Source organism: Peromyscus maniculatus, chromosome 17 (genome assembly GCF_049852395.1).
Source record: "Peromyscus maniculatus bairdii isolate BWxNUB_F1_BW_parent chromosome 17, HU_Pman_BW_mat_3.1, whole genome shotgun sequence".
Taxonomy (NCBI): Eukaryota; Metazoa; Chordata; class Mammalia; order Rodentia; family Cricetidae; genus Peromyscus; species Peromyscus maniculatus.
In genome coordinates, this window is record NC_134868.1 from 50,795,039 (window position 1) to 50,812,989 (window position 17,951).

A 17,951-nucleotide genomic window follows, 5' to 3' on the forward strand; every position below is an offset into this window, starting at 1 on the left:
TCCTTCTCTAGAATACACTAGCCCGTGCTTAAAATGTCCAGTTTTGGATACACTGTGCTGTTGATGACAGAGGCTATAAATAGTGTGTCTGGTGGGTTTGCCCCCCAGATGATGTTTATAATAATGTTTATAATATTGCTCCTTACCTGATCTCGCTCTTGTTTTTGTTTGGAAATACTTTGATCGAGACTCTACCTGTACCACTGGAATGGAGTCGAGGCAGTGCTGCTTGAGACTTTCTACTCTGACCCCCAGCCCTTTCAGTCTTAATTTAGGGTGCCCTGTTTTCTCAGCCTTCTGTTCACCCTTTAAAATTACCACAGCTCTTGGGTTTTCCTAAATGGGGGTGTATTGCGGAAGGGCCTTTGTCAACAGTGGTCTGGTTGCAGTTAAGATATAATTTCATAGACCTTATGTTTCTGTGCCTGACTTGAACTTCTTTCTTCTATCTTTTATGGTGCATTTTCTAAAACCTATCCCACCTTCCCTTTACTTGAACATGACTCTTCTCCTTAAACTAATTCAATAGTATTAGCTGTATGGTTTGTAGGTTTTTCCACTTTGCACTTTTGGAAATCCTTAAAACTTTGAAAAGAGTCATAAATAAAACCGCTTTTGAAAATCTTTATTTTTCCCCTGGTATGCCAGAAAGGGCGAGAGAAGTATGCCCTTCCTGTGACTTGGCTGTGACCACTGCAGCTGCATGCCTTGCTTTGATGCACATGCAACAGTGGCCCTTCTAAAGGCTTGGCATCCCCAGGGGCTGGATGGGCATTGGGAGTCTCAGACTCACCAAATCAGAGTCTGGTTTAACAAGGTCCTCAGGTGGCTCACATGGCCATTAGTGTCTGAGACCCATTGTTCTGGAACAGTAGCTCACTAACCTGGATGTAAGTTAGAATCACCTGAAAAACCTTTTTAAAAGGACATTGGTACTTACTGGGAGATACTGAGTTGCCTGGTGTGTTAGGAGGCATCAAAAGTTGTTCACGGCTCCCCAGGTGATGCTCATGCCCAGCCAATTTTGAGAGCTGGTGCTCTAGAGGATTCTGAGGGGGCTGTTTTTCTTGGTTAAACTGTGCTGACAATGGCCTCCCAGTTGCCATGCCCAGTCTCAGCTGTGACCCGATGGTTCCAGGTATTCTCTCTGTGTTGGTCGCCTTGATGTCGGGAAAGGCAGAGGTCAAGTATAATCCAGAGGTCATCCAACCACCCAGAATAGCTCAGCTCATCCAGGACCTGGGCTTTGAAGCAACAATCATGGAGGACAACACAGCCTCTGAAGGTGACATTGAACTGATTGTAAGTACAGTGGCTGTCACCTAGAGGGTGCCGGCTATGGGGGGGTAGGGGTGAGTTTATGACGGGTGTTGTCCTCATACTTGCTGGCTGCTGGGGTGTATGCTTTATTTGGTTTGACCTGTCTAGTCTGGGAAGGAGTGAGAGCAGGCTATTCTCCTGGGTATAACCAGGGTCAAGAGGGAGAGACGGTGAGCCCAAGAGTCTAGCCATGAGAAGGCATGAGTGGTGGGCTGTGGTAAGCATGGTAAACTGGGAGGCTCCTTGTGACACACTCCTTCAAGTCCAAAGCTCAACTTCCAGCAGGTATTTCTAGACAGAACACCTAAGTCCTCAGAGTAGTGAGCTCCAGTCAATGATCTATCAAGGGCTGGAGTAGATAGACCTTGGCGTAGGATGCTTAAGACCTCGGATTCCATCCCAGTTCCCCCAAAATGAAACAACACAAAGATGGAGAGGACTTGTAGGCACACCAGTGTCTACAGGACGAGTGACCAAGAGTCCTAAAGCAGTAGGAGGTGAATTCCTAAGGGAGTGGTTGTTCCCACGGTGTTTTTCTGTACATCTGCTAGTACAGCTGCGTGTCAGGAAGTTATTGAAAGCCATAGGCTGATTCTGTATTTGTAGGTATCTGCTGTATCCTCTGTTCAAAACATGTTTGTAGAAAATGCTTTCGTGTAAACAAAGGGAGATGTAAAGACCCCCCCCCCCCACACACACACAAATTGAGTAATATTATTTTACCCTTGCTTCCTTATGTACTTTGTCTCTGCCATTAGTGGAAAGTCAATGTTTGAAGAAAAAATACGGAGGACGTGAGGTACATTGAGCTCCTGATAAGTGGTATTCCCTAAAGCGCCCTACCCTTTGTGCTGGTTCCTGGGGCTGTGTGCTAAAGGGCAGAGTTAATATTTACTGGTTACAGCAGGCATCACGAGATGGAGAGGAAGCCTGATGCAATCCTGTAAGACCTCATCACACATAGTAGATACCTTGGCCCCACTGAGACACTGCACAGAAAACCTAAATCCAGAGACAACGGGGAGATGACTCAGGAATAATATTGCATTTATTATGCAGTCCTGAGGACCAGAGTTCAGGTTCCCCAACACAAAGCCAGACGGGCCTGGAGGACTTCCTGTAATGCCAGTGTTAAGGAAACAGACTATCCCTGTGGCTAGAATAGCTGAATTGGCAAGATCTGGGTTCAGAGACATACCTGCCTTGATAAAAATAGTAGAATGCACTCAAGGAAGACAGCTGACGTCAACCTATGTTTTCCACTCACACAGGTACACCGTGCATACATACACACACAGAAAATAACTAAATATGGCCAGCCACAGGTGCCGTGGCTAAGCATGCTTGCTACCCAGCCTAAGACCTGTGTTTGGTCCCCAAAACCTACATAGTGAGAGTAGAGAACCAACTCCCACAAACTGTTCTCTGACCTCCACATGTAGGCCTTGGAAAGTGCATTCCCAGATTCACGAACACACACAAGTCAATAAATAAATAGAAATCGGAAAAAGTGAGAACTCTTTCAAGCAATGTGCTTCACTGTGGCCTTCTTTTCTTAAGCTAGCCCTCGTGCCCTTTAAACAAGGTTTCACTATGCAGCCATGGCTGGCCTGGAGCTTGCTGTGTAGACCGGGCTGGCCTCAAACTCACAGGGACCTGCCTGCTTCTGCCTCCCGAGTGCTGGGGTTAAAGGTCTATGCTACCGCACCAGTTGAACACTCTGTGTGTACTTCTGTATCTGTTTATTTGTTTGCACAGGCTAGGCGTGTGCTCTGCCTCTGAGTTATACCCCAACCTAGAACGTTGCACTTAATTTGTACTCTGGGCCATCTGATATGTTAGATATGTTAGATAAGTTTTTCAGGGTCCCAGGACACAAGGGTATGGCAGAGGTGCCATAGTTAAAATTCTTGCCCTGTCACTGCTGGGACATTTGGTAGCCGGGTCTCCAACATCTTGCCTCACTGTGCAGACCGCAGCTGCTCGGCATAGACCCTGGAGCCAGGTTTTCAGGGTTCAGGCTTCAGCACTACCCCTCACTGGTGTGAGACGATGCACAGGTTAGTAAGCCTGTCAGCGCTTCAGGCTAGAGGCCTCCCTCCTGGGCCTGATGAGAATGAGGGAGTGCCTAAGGCATGTTGCAAGTGTGTAATAAAATCATTATTGCAAAAATGAAGGAGAGCTTAGGTGTTCCAGTGAAATACCTGTGGACTTGTTAGGTGTCTGTCAGTGCAAGACTGAGAGCAGGTGAGCTGTTGCCTGGTGGCCCTGCCTTTCTTGTCCTGTCCTTGGGTGCTGTGCTGAGCTGACTGTTGAATCGGTCAGTGACAGGTGAAGTCCCTTCTTGCTCCCTAATTCCAAATGGATCTCTCGTGGCTCATGGGGCATGTGTTCTGGAATTCTGCTGCACACTTGGAAGTGCAGTTCCGATCACATTGTCTTGATGGTCATCACCTTTCCGGTCGCTTTGCATCAGCCGCCAGCGTAGCCACACTTTTCGCTGAGTGCACACCTTCATGCCGTGGGTCCAGCCAGTGCTTCAGGCTGTCCTCCTCCTCCTCCGTCTCCTCCTCCTTGTGCACCCAGCGCCCTGCCAGACCTGACTGCTACCGGCTGCCTGAATATCTCCTGCTAGGCTGCCTTTTGATCTTTCCCTCTGTGGCTATCCTTACCGTCACCCGTCCACACCCTCTCTCCATGTTTTAGGAGCCGCTCATATTCTACCCCCTCCGCCAGTCAATGTTTAAATCCCGTTTTCTTGACGATGTGGCACTGCCATTGTCTCCATTGGAGCCAGCGGGGCACCAGAGCAGAGGGTCCAGATAAAGGTCCAGGTGTCAGGGACACTTGAAGAGTTCCAAAGGTTGTGCAAAGGTGCACTTCTGTATACTTGATGTGCAGTGACTGCTGTGGTGTTGCTGGTGAGAAAAAACAATGTAGCGTGTTTCCCAAAAGCTCATTCTTAGCCAAACACCAGTACTTGGTCTGCAGCCATTGGCTGAATGGTTGCCACTGCCTATTATGGAATTGGAGGGAAGTCACTGAAGCCATTGGACACTGATAGGGAGAGCATCTTGCACATGGAGTTAGGAGTAGGAGTCCAGTGTCCTGGGAAGAAACTGTGGAGGCGGCTGTGACTGCCCTGAGGTCCGTAGTCCTGGGATTTTTTGCCGTCTTGTCTTGCAGATCACGGGGATGACCTGTGCTTCCTGTGTTCACAACATAGAGTCCAAGCTCACGAGGACAAATGGTATCACTTATGCCTCCGTGGCCCTTGCCACCAACAAAGCCCATGTGAAGTTTGATCCTGAAATCATCGGTCCACGGGATATCATCAAGATTATTGAGGTAGTTAATTCCTGTAAACTTTGTGACCACTTTTACAGATCGTTGAAGAAAGGTAGTTAAGCCGAATTAAAAAGTCATCTAAAAGCTATCGACTTTTCCAAAGAGTAGTAAGGTCGCTTAAGTAATTGAAGAAGGTTAACAGGGTGCCCGAGCAGAGTGTCAGTGAATGGCTAAGAAAGAGATGAGGCCGGGCTGGCAAGGGGGCTCAGGTGAAAGTGCTCCCCGTGCAAGCCCGACAACTCCTTTGATCCCTGGGACCCATGGTCGGCAAGACCTGACGCCCCAAGACCAGCTATCATCCCCTGACTTCCACACGTGTGCGCACATATTACACTCCAGACAGTTTGTTAAGAGGAAGAGATGAGAGGAAAGAGACATCACTTTTAGTTTTAAATATGTCCTGAAAATCATCAGTCTTGACAACAAGCTACCTGGTGTGGAGAGCTAAGTTGCCCAATCGCCATTTACAAATAAATATTTTATCTGTGCCAGGTGTGTGCAGACTCAGGGCATGATGGCACTAGGCAGATAATTCCACGCTTACCTCCCTGTGAGGCTTGTAGGGGAATGTGGTCATCTTTGCATCAGGAAACAGAGGGTTCATGACTGACCTTCTTCCCGCTCCCTCTGTCTGTCCACAGACCTCCCATTTCCTCCTTCATATCGATATTATACTAGACCTTGAGAGAATGACCATCTATGGTGACTGGGATGGGTTAAGACAGTCCAAACTAAGTAAAATTGATCTGTAGCAGCCAGGGGTAAGGGTTAATTATTTAGTGAAACTGATTGCTTATGAAATGAAATGTTACATTGGACTTAATGCCATGCTATCCTTAAGTTTTTCTTCCTTGGTCATGTGTTTATAGAGAGGTGTTTGTTGTATGGCCCAACAGAGCTTTTGGATATGGAAATGCTGCTGATGTTTTTATACAAGTAGGCTAACTAACTTTACAACCGGTTCATTAAATGAGGATAGAGCCTCTGAGGTGTCAAGTTCTTGCTCACTGATACCCAGCTCACAAGAGGCAAGATAGCACTCTCAGCTAGATCCCATTCTACTGTACCCTAAATCTAAGAGACTAGTGTCCACATATCATTCATGGGGCTAAGGTGTAGCAGGAATTTTAAAAGTTCTTATTAATAAAATCAAACCCGAGGCGAGTTATTGCGGTCCATGCTGGTAGATCAGAGAGACAGAACAAGCCACAGCTATTTCACCTCGCCGGATCCTCAGCTGGTCCTGTTTCCTTAGACTGGAAGCCTCTGAGTCCTCATCCGGAATGGGTCTCAGCTGAATTACTGCTCAAAAGCCTGAAGCTTAACCAGGCCAAATGCTTAACCAGCCAAAATGCCTAGTTTCTGGTCCTCACACCTTATATATCTTTCTACTTTCTACCACCACTCCCTGGGATTAAAGGCTGGCTTTCTGGGATTAAAGGTGTGTGTCACCATACTTGGCTATTTCCAATGTGGCCTTGAACTCACAGAGATTCAGAGGGATTTCTATCTCTGGAATGCTAGGATTAAAGGTGTGACTGCCACCATTTTCTAGCCTTTGTATTTAGTGGCTGTCTGTTCTCTGACCCCAGATAAATTTATTCGAGTACACAATATTTTGGGGAACACAATACCACCACACTAAGGAGTCACCACGATGCTATGAACGGGAAGGAGAGTTCTCAGTGGGAGTCTTTAAACATGTCTCACTTCCACTTGGACGTCTAATACCCTTAGCTGCCTCCATCCTGCTCAGTGATTGGTGCAGCCTCCTGGACATCGGTCCTTAATAGAGAAATATTGGACTGTTGCCTGGTTTCCAGGCTTGTGACTCTGGAGCATCTTTTCCTGATACAACTAGGCTGGAATTAGTTAGGAGAGTATTTGTCTTTTATGGCCTTGAATGCCCTTCTACTATGGCATTTCACTTTGGAGATGCTCGGCGACAGCATTCTGGACCCTCTCTGTTATGCTGAGAAGACATCTTCTGGCAGCTTTCCCTGTGTGTATTCACAAGAAGCAGCAGAGATGTAATGCTCAGATGAAGGGGGGTGGCAGCCAAGCTTGAAGAAAGCACAGGGTGGAGGTACAGTCTGTGAGGATATCGAGAAAGACACTGTTCAAGTAGAGAGGCCCCGAACACAGTAGGAAGTTGCTTGGCCTGAAGCCTAGAGACCACACCTGAAGCCACACTGTACCCAGTACTTGAACATCCTTGTTCTCTCTGGCCCTTGCTTTCCTCATGCATGGGTGAAGTACCAGACCACAAGGCGTCTGGAATTTCACATTGAGAATCTTTTGAAGTCAACCCTGGTCAGCTTTGGGGCCTATTGAAGTTAGTGTGACAATACCAACTGCCTTTACTTACGGTAGGGAGAGGGGTGGCCATTCAGTGTCATGTCCGCAGGGTGTTACAGTCTCTCAGCACAGAGAGTACTGAACCTCTGAACAGGCTTTGGCAGTCATTTGGGGCAAAGAAGTCATGAGAGGAAGACCTTAGGTCACCAGAGGAACTTTGAGACTTCAATTTCCAGTGCTGGAAACGCTTGCCACCCGTGCATATTTTAACCAGTAACTTTCCCCTTGTTCCCCACCCGTCTCTTTTAATCACAAGGAAATCGGCTTCCATGCTTCCCTGGCCCAGAGAAATCCCAGCGCTCATCACTTGGACCACAAGATGGAAATAAAACAGTAGGTAGAAACCAGAAGGTGAACGGTAGCCTTGTCTAAGTCTCCATCCTCTTCTCACTGACTCTGGCTCGTGAAGATGCTCGACTATGGCCCAGCCACCCCAGCTTCCTGGGTTGCCTTCCACCTGGGATGTCATTAGCTGGGACCATGCAGCGGAAGTTTCTGGCTGTTGGCAGCATCTGTCTGTACTGCCCAGCTTGATAGTGTACCTGAAATGCACTAGTATGAGTGTAGAACCGAGGTTTTCTTTTTTTTCAAGTTCCACTAATTTTAATTACTTAAGTCACTTGTAGTTGGTGGCTGACATGCTGGATGTGCTTTAGCTGGGATAGAGGGAGGGGAAGGTTGGCTCTTTCTTTTACAGTCTACTTCGGCTTGATTTGCATAAGATCTAGCGGTAGAATCTGAAGCCAGTCCTCAGAGCTAAGTGGAAAGGAAACAGCCAGTGCAGGGAAGGACATTTAGCCCAGTGATCGAGCGTATGCTTAGCATGCACAAGGCCCCAGAATCTCCAGCACAAAGTGGGGGTAGGGGGGTGGCCCGGGATGCAGATACAGGTTAATTCATAGTTTCAGACGGTCACTGTTGTGTATAGTACAGTGCCTTAGAGTGGCTCCTGGCCCTGCTGGGAAAGAATGAGTGAACCATGACGGCAGTGGCTTAGGCAGATTCTGGTCTGCCTAAGGTCTAGGAAGCAGGAGACCCAGTGTTTGCAATTCAGACAAGTGTGTTAAGTGAAGGAATCAGCAAGGAGTGAGGGTCCTTCTGGGGCTTTTGGAGTACCTGTAGCTTGGTCCAGTTGGCTTGCCCAGGGTGCAGGGGACTGTCTGGTGGGAGTTTGGGAAGCAAGAGGGTCTGCCTCTTGGACGGCCTCAGGCAGCAGCCTGAGCACACAGGATTGCAGGATCTACATTAGGATACAGAACTTAAAAGTCCCTTCAGTGAAGGTTCCATACTGCCTGTTTGGAGTATCGTGCATGTTGTAGCTTCCATGAAGCCCCAGAAGGCTTGGTTCTAAGCTGTTGTGTTTATTGACAGCCTCTCTAATCTCATACTCTTATTGGAAATAGTCCTTTAAAAATTGAATGTGTAAATAAGCTTATACTAATAAAATACTATTTCCATCCATTTCTTGCTTTGAGGGGAATCTGCGTAAGATGACAAAGAGAACTCTAGGCTGCTGTAGGCTAGGAGTGGTAACTAGCTCCTTGGAGCTGGTTCTCATCTTCCAGGCCTCAGCTTATGCAAAGGCAGAGCTAAGCCCCAAACGTCTTTGTAGCAGTGCCTGGCCCTGTCGATTGGTGGTAGTGCCAGGGGTGAGCCTCACTGCTGTTTTACTCCATCTTTAAATCTCACCTGGGACCGGTGCCCAGTGGTTCTGATGTGTCTGTGTTGCCGATTTTGCCTTGCAGGTGGAAAAAGTCTTTCCTGTGCAGCCTGGTGTTTGGCATCCCTGTCATGGGCTTGATGATCTACATGTTAATCCCCAGCAATATGCCCCATGAGACGATGGTCCTGGACCACAACATCATTCCAGGACTGTCCGTTCTAAATCTCATCTTCTTCATCTTATGTACCTTTGTCCAGGTAAGTATTGGAAAGCCGGGCAAACCGTCTCTGCTCTTCAAGTGTGTCAGCAGCCCTTTAGCTTGGTTCCAGAGCTACTTCACTGCAAATTGGCTGCCTCACCACTGGGCAGCAGCTGCTGTTATTTCTGTCTTATGACCAGAAGGGAGGGCAGTGTAGTGGGGGGCTGTAAATGCCAGAACTGAGAAAGACTGGTTTCACTGTCGACCTCACAGGTAATTATAAGTGATTGAAACTTGTTAGAATAACCACCCTCTTTTTGTAAGCTTGGTGAGCCTGTCTGTTCCTGGTGTGTGTGTGTGTGTGTGTGTGTGTCTGTCTGTCTGTCTGTCTGTCTGTCTGTCTGTGTCTGTGTGTTTTACTGGTGACAAGACTCAGGACCTCATACATGCTAGGCCAGTGTGCCATCATTCAGTCACATCTCAAGTCCCCATTTCCGTGAATTGCTTATTATTTAATTTAGTGTACCTTTGTTGTTAGAATTACTAGATGAATGTCCCTGGAGCTCATGATTCTCTTGAATGCTCTATCCTGAAAGGCAAAGCCATGGTCTTCATCTTTGGATAAAATTATCATTTAACACAGGCAGGCTTTGTGGAATGTCTGCATGTATGCGTTTTGGCATATAAAACCAGAACTATTTAGGGGTAACCATTTGTAGGCTGAATTATTTTTCTAGATTTCTTTTTAATTGAAAATGTGCTTTGCACTTATTGTAATTTCAGCAATACAGAAGTCAAGGGAAATGTATTATGACTAATTACACCTTCATCTGGCTCAGTTCTGTTCTCTAGTATTGCTGCTGTGTCTTCAGGAGTTAGGCATGCATCTCTCCTATATCTCACAAGTACAGCAAGTGTGTGTGTGTGTGTGTGTGTGTGTGTGTGTGTGTGCGCGCGTGCATGTTTATGTGTATGTATGCATGTTCATCTACACACACAGACACAGATGTTTGTTAATGGAAGTGGGTTATGGTAGACACTGACAGATGCTGGCTCCTTTTTTTGAATCATGGTCATGTGCCATGGTTTACCTTCTTTCTAGAGACCATTTACAATAGAAACGAGCTGTCATCATCATCATCATCATCGTTACCATTCTCTATGGACATTTGCATGGCACGCCTGCAATGTAAAGGTCTCATATTGTTGTCCATCCACGTCTGTGGCCAGTAGTGCTCTGACCAGAAAGTATGCTCCATTGGAGGAGGCTGAGGCAGAGCGTGTGTCCTCCATATCAAATAATCACCAAGAACAGAGTGGTACCAGATCCATACATCAACCTAACTGCTCATCATCCTGAGGGCTCCTGGATGCCCCCTCTTTGTCTAACCCTTGCCTCCCTCCCTGTCTTTCAGTTCCTTGGTGGGTGGTACTTCTATGTCCAAGCCTACAAATCTTTGAAACACAAGGCAGCCAACATGGACGTGCTCATCGTGCTGGCCACCACCATTGCCTACGCCTACTCCCTGGTCATCCTGGTGGTTGCGGTGGCTGAGAAGGCTGAGAAGAGCCCCGTGACGTTCTTCGATACGCCCCCCATGCTCTTTGTGTTCATCGCCCTTGGGCGCTGGCTGGAGCACGTGGCAAAGGTAGCTACAGCTAGCTACAGGTTAAGGAAAGAGCTATTCCTTCGGGTAATCTGAGTCTCAGTGCATCGGCAGCATGTGTTGAGAACTAATAATTACATGCGCTATAGAGAATGACAGAGGAATCTGAATCCCCACGTAATTAGGGGCTGCAGTCACTAATCTCCCAGTTGGTTGTTCCTTCTGAAATCCCAGCTAATCTGGCTAATTAGAAAAACCTTTGTTCGGGTAATTGTGCAGTTGCCACAAACTCTGAACTTTATGCCAGAGGTCACATGGTCTCTTTGTGCCAAACGGATTGTAGTTAATGTAGAAATACACACCTCCACCTCAGGCTTGGGTGATGTGTAGAGCTCTGCGCCGAACCCAGCATTGGAATGGAGCCTGTGAAAGAGGGCTAAGGAAATTATACTGAGGGCGAAAGAAAGCAGCCATTGGGCAGACTGGGGTAGAACTCCAGGATCTGCTTCGGCAGCAATGGCCCGGGTTTTCCTTGTGGCTTGGGCATTCGTGGCTGCCTCAGTGGTTAGTGGTGTGGCTGTGTTTTTGCGCCAGCCGCCTTTGACCCCATGCTTGTGAGTGTCAGCCCGGGTTTGGACAGTCAGCTTTCATTTTACATTCTGCTTATTATTTCCTAGAGCAAAACTTCAGAAGCCCTTGCAAAACTCATGTCACTCCAAGCCACAGAAGCCACAGTTGTGACCCTTGGAGAGGACAACTTAATCCTCAGGTGGGTTGTGTCCATGAGTAGAGCCTGATCTTTCTACGTCATCTGCGTAGTTGACAGCAAGTGTCCATCCTGTAGTGAATGATGATGTTCAGGGCACCGTAGTCGTTACCCTGAGGCACTGTCCTGTGTCTGAATTGGCTGCTGTGTACTGGAAGCCTTGAGCAGCCCTCTGCTTTTTTAGGGCAAAGTCTAGCCCTGAGCATGGCAGTGGAACTCTGGTTTCAGCTGCGCACGCCCCTCTCAAGCTCACCCCCTTTCCATCGCTCAGTGTGGAGCAAGTAGAGCCAACCCCCAGCATCCATGAAATCTGATTCTAGGATCCTCAGATGCCAAGTCATCCCATGCTCAAGCTCCTCCTCTGAAACGGAATAGTATTTGCATAGAATTTTATATCCCCCTACATACTTTAAATCATCTTTAGAATAACTATGATGCATTTACAGTGCAAATACTATGTAAATAGGTTTTGCACTGTATTGTTTAGAGGCCAATGATGTAAAAATATGTGTTGAGTACAGACAGGTCTTGTGCCACCCCCACCCCCACTGTGTGTGTGTGTGTGTGTGTGTGTGTGTGTGTGTGTGTGTGCGAGAGAGAGAGAGAGAGAGAGAGAGAGAGAGAGAGAGAGAGAGAGAGAGAGAGAGAGAGAGAGAGAGAGTGTGAGTGAGTTTTACTGGGGCCTTTACATGCTAAGCAAGTGCTGAACCACCAAGCTACATCCCAATCCTTTTCCTGAATAATTTTGAGGCAAGATTGGTTGTGTCTGCTAATTTAGACCTCTCAGATACTTAGGGTTAACTGTAAAAGGTCCAGTAGTCAGTCTAGGACCCGGTCTGTTTATAGACCAGGAGGATGCTATCTGGGTGTCTTCTGTTGCAGAGAGGAGCAAGTGCCCATGGAGCTGGTGCAGCGAGGTGATATCATCAAGGTTGTCCCTGGGGGCAAGTTCCCAGTGGATGGGAAAGTCTTGGAAGGCAATACCATGGCAGATGAGTCCCTCATCACAGGTTAGGTGGCTTGTTTTATGTTCTTTTTGGTGGGTGTCATGGTAGTCACTGGTCCATGTGATGTTGAGTGGGCTGATTGAGTGATTGACATTTGTCTCCTCTTCTCTAGGAGAGGCCATGCCTGTCACTAAGAAACCTGGTAGCATAGTGATTGCTGGCTCTATAAATGCTCACGGCTCTGTGCTCATTAAAGCTACCCATGTGGGCAATGAGACTACTTTGGCTCAGATTGTGAAGTTGGTGGAAGAAGCCCAGATGTCCAAGGTAATGATGAAACTTAAAACTCATAATGAAATCCCTCCTTTGAGAAATGATCTCAAGGAGATTTAGCTCAGTGGGTAGATCACCAACCTAGCACACTAGAGGCCCTGAATCCAGTCTCCAGCACTGACTAAAATGGAGTGGTGGAGCCACACAGACCTTTTATCCCTAGCTAGTCCAGACGTGGAAGCTGGAAGGTCAGGACTTCAAGCTCATCCTTGGCCTCGGCCAGCTCCAGACTACCTGGGCTACACTATACTCTGCTTCAAAACAAAACAAGGAAACAAACCAGAAGGAGAGAGATGATTGCAAAGGTTCACAGCACCGCCCACCTATTATCGAGGAGAGATTGATTCCTAAACGTAGTAATGGAGGGAGCTTGGACCCAAACCTTACTCCTGTTTGTCTTTGTGGGTTATAACTTCCTGTGGTCTTAATGCTTTATTTTCATAGGCACCCATTCAGCAGCTGGCTGACCGGTTTAGTGGATACTTTGTCCCATTTATCATCATCATTTCAACCCTAACCTTGGTGGTGTGGATTGTCATCGGTTTTGTCGATTTTGGTGTTGTTCAGAAATACTTCCCTGTAAGTCGGATGCCTTGGACAGGATGGCTGTCATGTTTTAAGTAACTTATTGCCATTAACCCTATTCTTTTGTGTCTTTCATTGATTGGGCTTTGTTATCCGTTCTGTTTAATTTGCTTCTTTGATTTATTGGTAGAAAAATCTAACTCCTAGTAGGATAATCAGCCTACTTCTGAAGGTCTTTATTGAGGATGCTTACCGAAGGTCAGGAATAGAGCTCAGTGGCAGAGTACTCACCTAGTATGTGCAAGGCCCTGAGTCCCATCATTGGCACTGAAACCCACATACACCAGTGCCCTTTGCTTTCTGCTCAAAGGTAATGTTCATGATGCCGTTTGACTCCCGGTTGGAATGCTTCAGGGATTTATTGGCCGTTACCGAGTTTATAAGACATAGGTTGTAGAAAACGGACCACAATTTTGATGGCACAATACTATGCTAGAGTTTAAGGGAAAGTGTATTTTTTGATACCTGTATCTACTGATAGCAGCTTCAGTATCCTGCCTTCCTAAGCAATAATGCTTCTCAGTGTTACTGAAAGGGTATATGTCATTACAGACAAAGCTTTTTTTTTTTTTTTTTTTTTTTTTTTTTGGTTTTTTTCGAGACAGGGTTTCTCTGTGTAGCTTTGCGCCTTTCCTGGAGCTCACTTGGTAGCCCAGGCTGGCCTCGAACTCACAAAGATCCGCCTGGCTCTGCCTCCCGAGTGCTGGGATTAAAGGCGTGCGCCACCACGCCCGGCCAGACAAAGCTTTTTGATAATTAAACATTTGTTTAACAGCAGAGTAAGGGGATATCCATTTTTTTCTAATTTTAAGAAGTGGGTGAAGAACACTATCTTCTAAAACCAATGGAAAATACAGTGTATCCTCAAAAAAAAAATGCATGTGCTTAAGAAACAAGAGCTAATTCTCCAGGACACTTAGCTAAAGACACTGTAGTTTTTATGAATGGGGCACTACGTGCGTCTGACACATGGAGGTCCACAGTTAAGAGGCCAGTAGTCCCAGGACTGAACAACCAGTGAGCCACCAATGCCGCCAACTGCTCCGTGAACGGAGCATCATCCCACCTTGTCTCATGCCAGTGCCTATTTTAGCTTAGAGTCATGGAGTAAAAAACTAGAGACGGAGCCTGTTTCCTCTTTTAAAATAGATTCTGCCTGCAGATAAAGGTCTATCAGACATGGTGCATGCCATTTACTAAGATGTAGTTTTCTCCCTCAGGGCTTGTATTTTAAGTTGAAAAAGTCTAAGCTGAGTACTTGGTGGCATCTAAGAAGCCCCTTGGTGCTCTGAAGAGTGAATGTGGTCCTAGAATTGCCAGCGGCAGTGCCCAGCCTGACTGTCTGTCGGGGGAGTTGGGAGTGTGTGGCTCTCTGCTGGCCCATGCTTTGCCTTTGTACTTTGATTCTCGTGTGGACTTGCAAAATCAGGGTGTGTGCTAACAACGGGGTGCTGCATGTCTCCTTCAGATGCTGTCGTCACTGCGGCAGGAATGTAATTTGTAGGGAGGGTTCATATTAGTTTCCAGAAGTTTATCAGTGCCACTACAATGCCAAGTGTCATTTTAGTAAGAATGACTATAAAAAAACAAATCACATTATCTTTATCTCTTAAAAACCACATTTTTGTTAAGTAGTTTTCCCTTTTACATGACTCTTACAATATACCTTACGTTAGAATTGTGTCTTTTAAAATGAAAGGATAAAGGATGTAAAGAAGTTGTGGTTGGTTTTCTCAATTCAGAAAACGCACTTTTTATTGTAATTAGTGAACGGGGCGGCTCGTAGAATAACGTCCGACAGCCATAGCCCTTATGAAAATGCAGCATGAGTGCAGATCCCAGACAGCAACTCGTGATCTCACTATGTGCCGCCACCCTGTAAAACAGGCCCCCGATTTGTTTTCTTTAACGAAATATGCACAGAAGAACAAATACTGTTAGAAGTGCCCCCGGTGCTGCCCTTTGCAGCTTTCTGTGCTTAACGCACCGGGCAGAGAATGTAATAGCGTGACTAAAACCATATCACGTGTCCTTATGCTGCCCTTCAGATTTTACCGTGTCGCTGGTACCTTTCCGCGCCCGCACACGGAGCTTGTGCATCATCTTCGGGACAATTGCCTCGTACTCCACTATGCCTGTAACTGAACTGACCAATTCCCGTTGGTTGTTCCCAGGTTTTGCTATTACAGAAAGGAAACAGTGGTAAATAGCCTTGTAACATCTGAACGTAGGTTCTTTGGAGAGCTGTTGAAGCTTTCATCATAATGTGGAAGCCAAAAATGAGGATGCAGTGGTTGTCATTTCTAATATGCTGTGCCCATGCCGTCCTGTGCAGATGTCTCTTTATGTGCATATCGCCTCATTTATAAGCACAAAGCCCTTTGTGAGATACTTTAATCACCATTTTCTACCCGGGGAAACTGAGGCAGAGAGGGGTGGAGTTAGCAGCCGAGCTGGGGTATGACCCATGTGGTCTAACTCGTGAGTTTGTGCCCCATCACGGTCTTTCGTGACTCTGCTCCTGACCCACCTTGCCTCTCTGGGGGAAGCTATAGGAAAAAGCTGAGGAAGTAGGAAGGGAGGTCAACTCTGATATTGTAGCTGCACAGAATACGGTCATGTTCCCTAAACTCTGCTCGTGGCGTTCTCAGTTCCCACTGCCCCCCCTGTGACAGTCTGAGTGTGAGATTCCTCCCTGAACGCCCCATCTGATGTTTCTCTCCTCCGCAGAACCCTAACAAGCACATCTCGCGGACAGAGGTGATCATCCGATTTGCCTTCCAGACGTCTATCACTGTGCTCTGCATCGCCTGCCCGTGCTCCTTGGGGCTGGCCACACCTACAGCAGTTATGGTGGGCACTGGGGTGGCTGCCCAGAATGGTGTCCTCATCAAAGGAGGCAAGCCCCTGGAGATGGCTCACAAGGTGAGCCCCTGTCAGGTTCTGGCTGTCCTCTGTGGGAACTTGGATGACACCTTTTACAGAGCCTTATGAAACTAGTATCTCCGTACTATTTCTTAAGAGGAAAGCCTGAGGATGAGTGTTGACGACCGGAGTCGGAAGCCATGGCAGCCGGGGAGTAGTGCAAACCCAGCAGCAGTTAACGGTTGTACAATTCCCTGCTTCCTGGCTAGTCACTGACGATCTCACATGGTGGATGTGATTCCTAAGGTCTTGACTCCAGCAGGAGGAGGTTAGGTAACCTGCTCAGAAGCCTGCAGCTGCTAACAAAGTTGCCAGCTCACACTGTTGGGATTAGCCGAGTCCTGTGACTAGGGTGGAAGAGCAACAGTATATATTAAGACTCTTGGTTTAGGTGGGTGGGGTGGTGCGTACCTATAGTCCCAGCTCTCAGGAGGCTGAGGCAGAAGGATCGTGAGTTCAGGTTTTACCTGAGCTGCTTAGTAAGACCGTATCTAAGAAAACCAAAAGCCTGCCAAGGAACTCACAGCACAGTGGGAAGGGCAGGTGTCCCAAAGACCGAGGATTAGGACTCCCAACTCCACCAGGACACTGTACCGGGGCCTGGCCTCTTCAGAACTTCGTAGGTCGTGCTGGTGGTGTGGGAAGTTGAGTAAGAGCTAGCCAGACAAAGTGGTAGTGGGGGGTTGCAGGAGTGAAATAGTAGATAGGTGAAGAGGACCTGAGGGGACCATGCAGCTGTGTTGATCATAAGCTCCATGACATCTGCTGCATTTTTCTTCACCGTTCGGACCCCAGCACTCAGCCTAAAAGCACTCAGAGACATCCTGTTGAATAAACTAAATAAACAATTAGGAGAAAATCTGAGATAGAGAAAGTGCTGGAGGGGGGGGGTGTCAGTTATGAAAGTCTTGAAGGATGACATGGTAGAGTAGGTTGCTCCTTTGAGCCACTAGGTTGCATGCTGGAAAAGTCAGACTGGCCGTACAGTGAGGGTGGATTAGGGCAGGCAGGGAGCTTTGGAGGGAGAAGATGAGTTAACAGTGCTGGAAGCAGGGGCCCCCCACTGAGCTTGGGAATCCAAACAGTGTATCTGCTGCTCTCTGATTATGGTCTGAACAGAGACACCTGCTGCCCTCTCTTTGGTCAGAGGTAAGGTCCAGTGAAGCTGTATAGACTGGCAGATGGGTACTGGTTTCTTGGAAGCAGCAATTGTTGCCTGCAGAGTTAGGAAGGTAACAGTAGTTTCCTGCCCATGGCAGGTTGGGAGAAGCTCTGCCTTAAGACATGGGGACTATGAAAGCCGCCTCCATGTTAAGTCCTGACATGAAGTTGTTCTTGCAGATCAAGACTGTTATGTTTGACAAGACCGGTACCATTACCCACGGAGTCCCCAGAGTCATGCGGTTCCTGTTGCTTGTGGACATGGTCACACTGTCCCTCAGGAAGGTTCTGGCGGTGGTGGGCACGGCAGAGGCCAGCAGCGAGCACCCCTTGGGCGTGGCAGTCACTAAATACTGCAAAGAGGTACGCAGACCTTGGCCTTGGCATTGCCTTGACCCTCTCTCATCGGCCTTGGCTTCCCTACTCTGCCACACACTTGCCTGCTCAGCTGCCTTGGAGGAGGTCTTCACTTGTAGCCAGGGCTTGCGGTGGCCCTGTCCTGGTTATTTGTGGAACACATGGATAACACCGGTCTCAGGGCAGAATGAGTGAGACGTGACCCCTCTGCCTTCTGAGAACCCAAGTCTGAGGCACAGGGAGACGGGTACTTCAATAACTTCTTCTTCTTTTTTTTAAAGATTTATTTATTATGTATAGAGTGTTCTGCCTACATGTATGCCTGCAGGCCAGAAGAGGGCGCCAGATCTCATTACAGATGGTTGTGAGCCATCATGTGGTT

General features: G+C 47.4%; 1 protein-coding gene across 7 annotated transcripts in view; it reads left to right on the forward strand.

The window, feature by feature from the left end:
• The window catches only part of Atp7b (ATPase copper transporting beta), a 76,270-nt gene that overhangs the window by 47,028 nt on the left and 11,291 nt on the right, over positions 1-17,951 (forward strand). For 4 of the 7 annotated variants that reach the window (XM_006997774.4, XM_042262592.2, XM_076553654.1 and 1 more), the window contains exons 4-14: positions 1,139-1,302; positions 4,507-4,668; positions 7,283-7,359; positions 8,772-8,946; positions 10,304-10,537; positions 11,173-11,264; positions 12,144-12,271; positions 12,381-12,535; positions 12,986-13,120; positions 15,857-16,051; positions 17,393-17,575. In XM_006997774.4, the coding sequence (XP_006997836.1) occupies positions 1,139-1,302; positions 4,507-4,668; positions 7,283-7,359; positions 8,772-8,946; positions 10,304-10,537; positions 11,173-11,264; positions 12,144-12,271; positions 12,381-12,535; positions 12,986-13,120; positions 15,857-16,051; positions 17,393-17,575 (1,700 nt within the window). The remainder of the gene's footprint in view (positions 1-1,138; positions 1,303-4,506; positions 4,669-7,282; positions 7,360-8,771; positions 8,947-10,303; positions 10,538-11,172; positions 11,265-12,143; positions 12,272-12,380; positions 12,536-12,985; positions 13,121-15,856; positions 16,052-17,392; positions 17,576-17,951) is intronic. The other 3 variants (XM_076553655.1, XM_076553656.1, XM_042262591.2) reach the window with 1 other exon arrangement.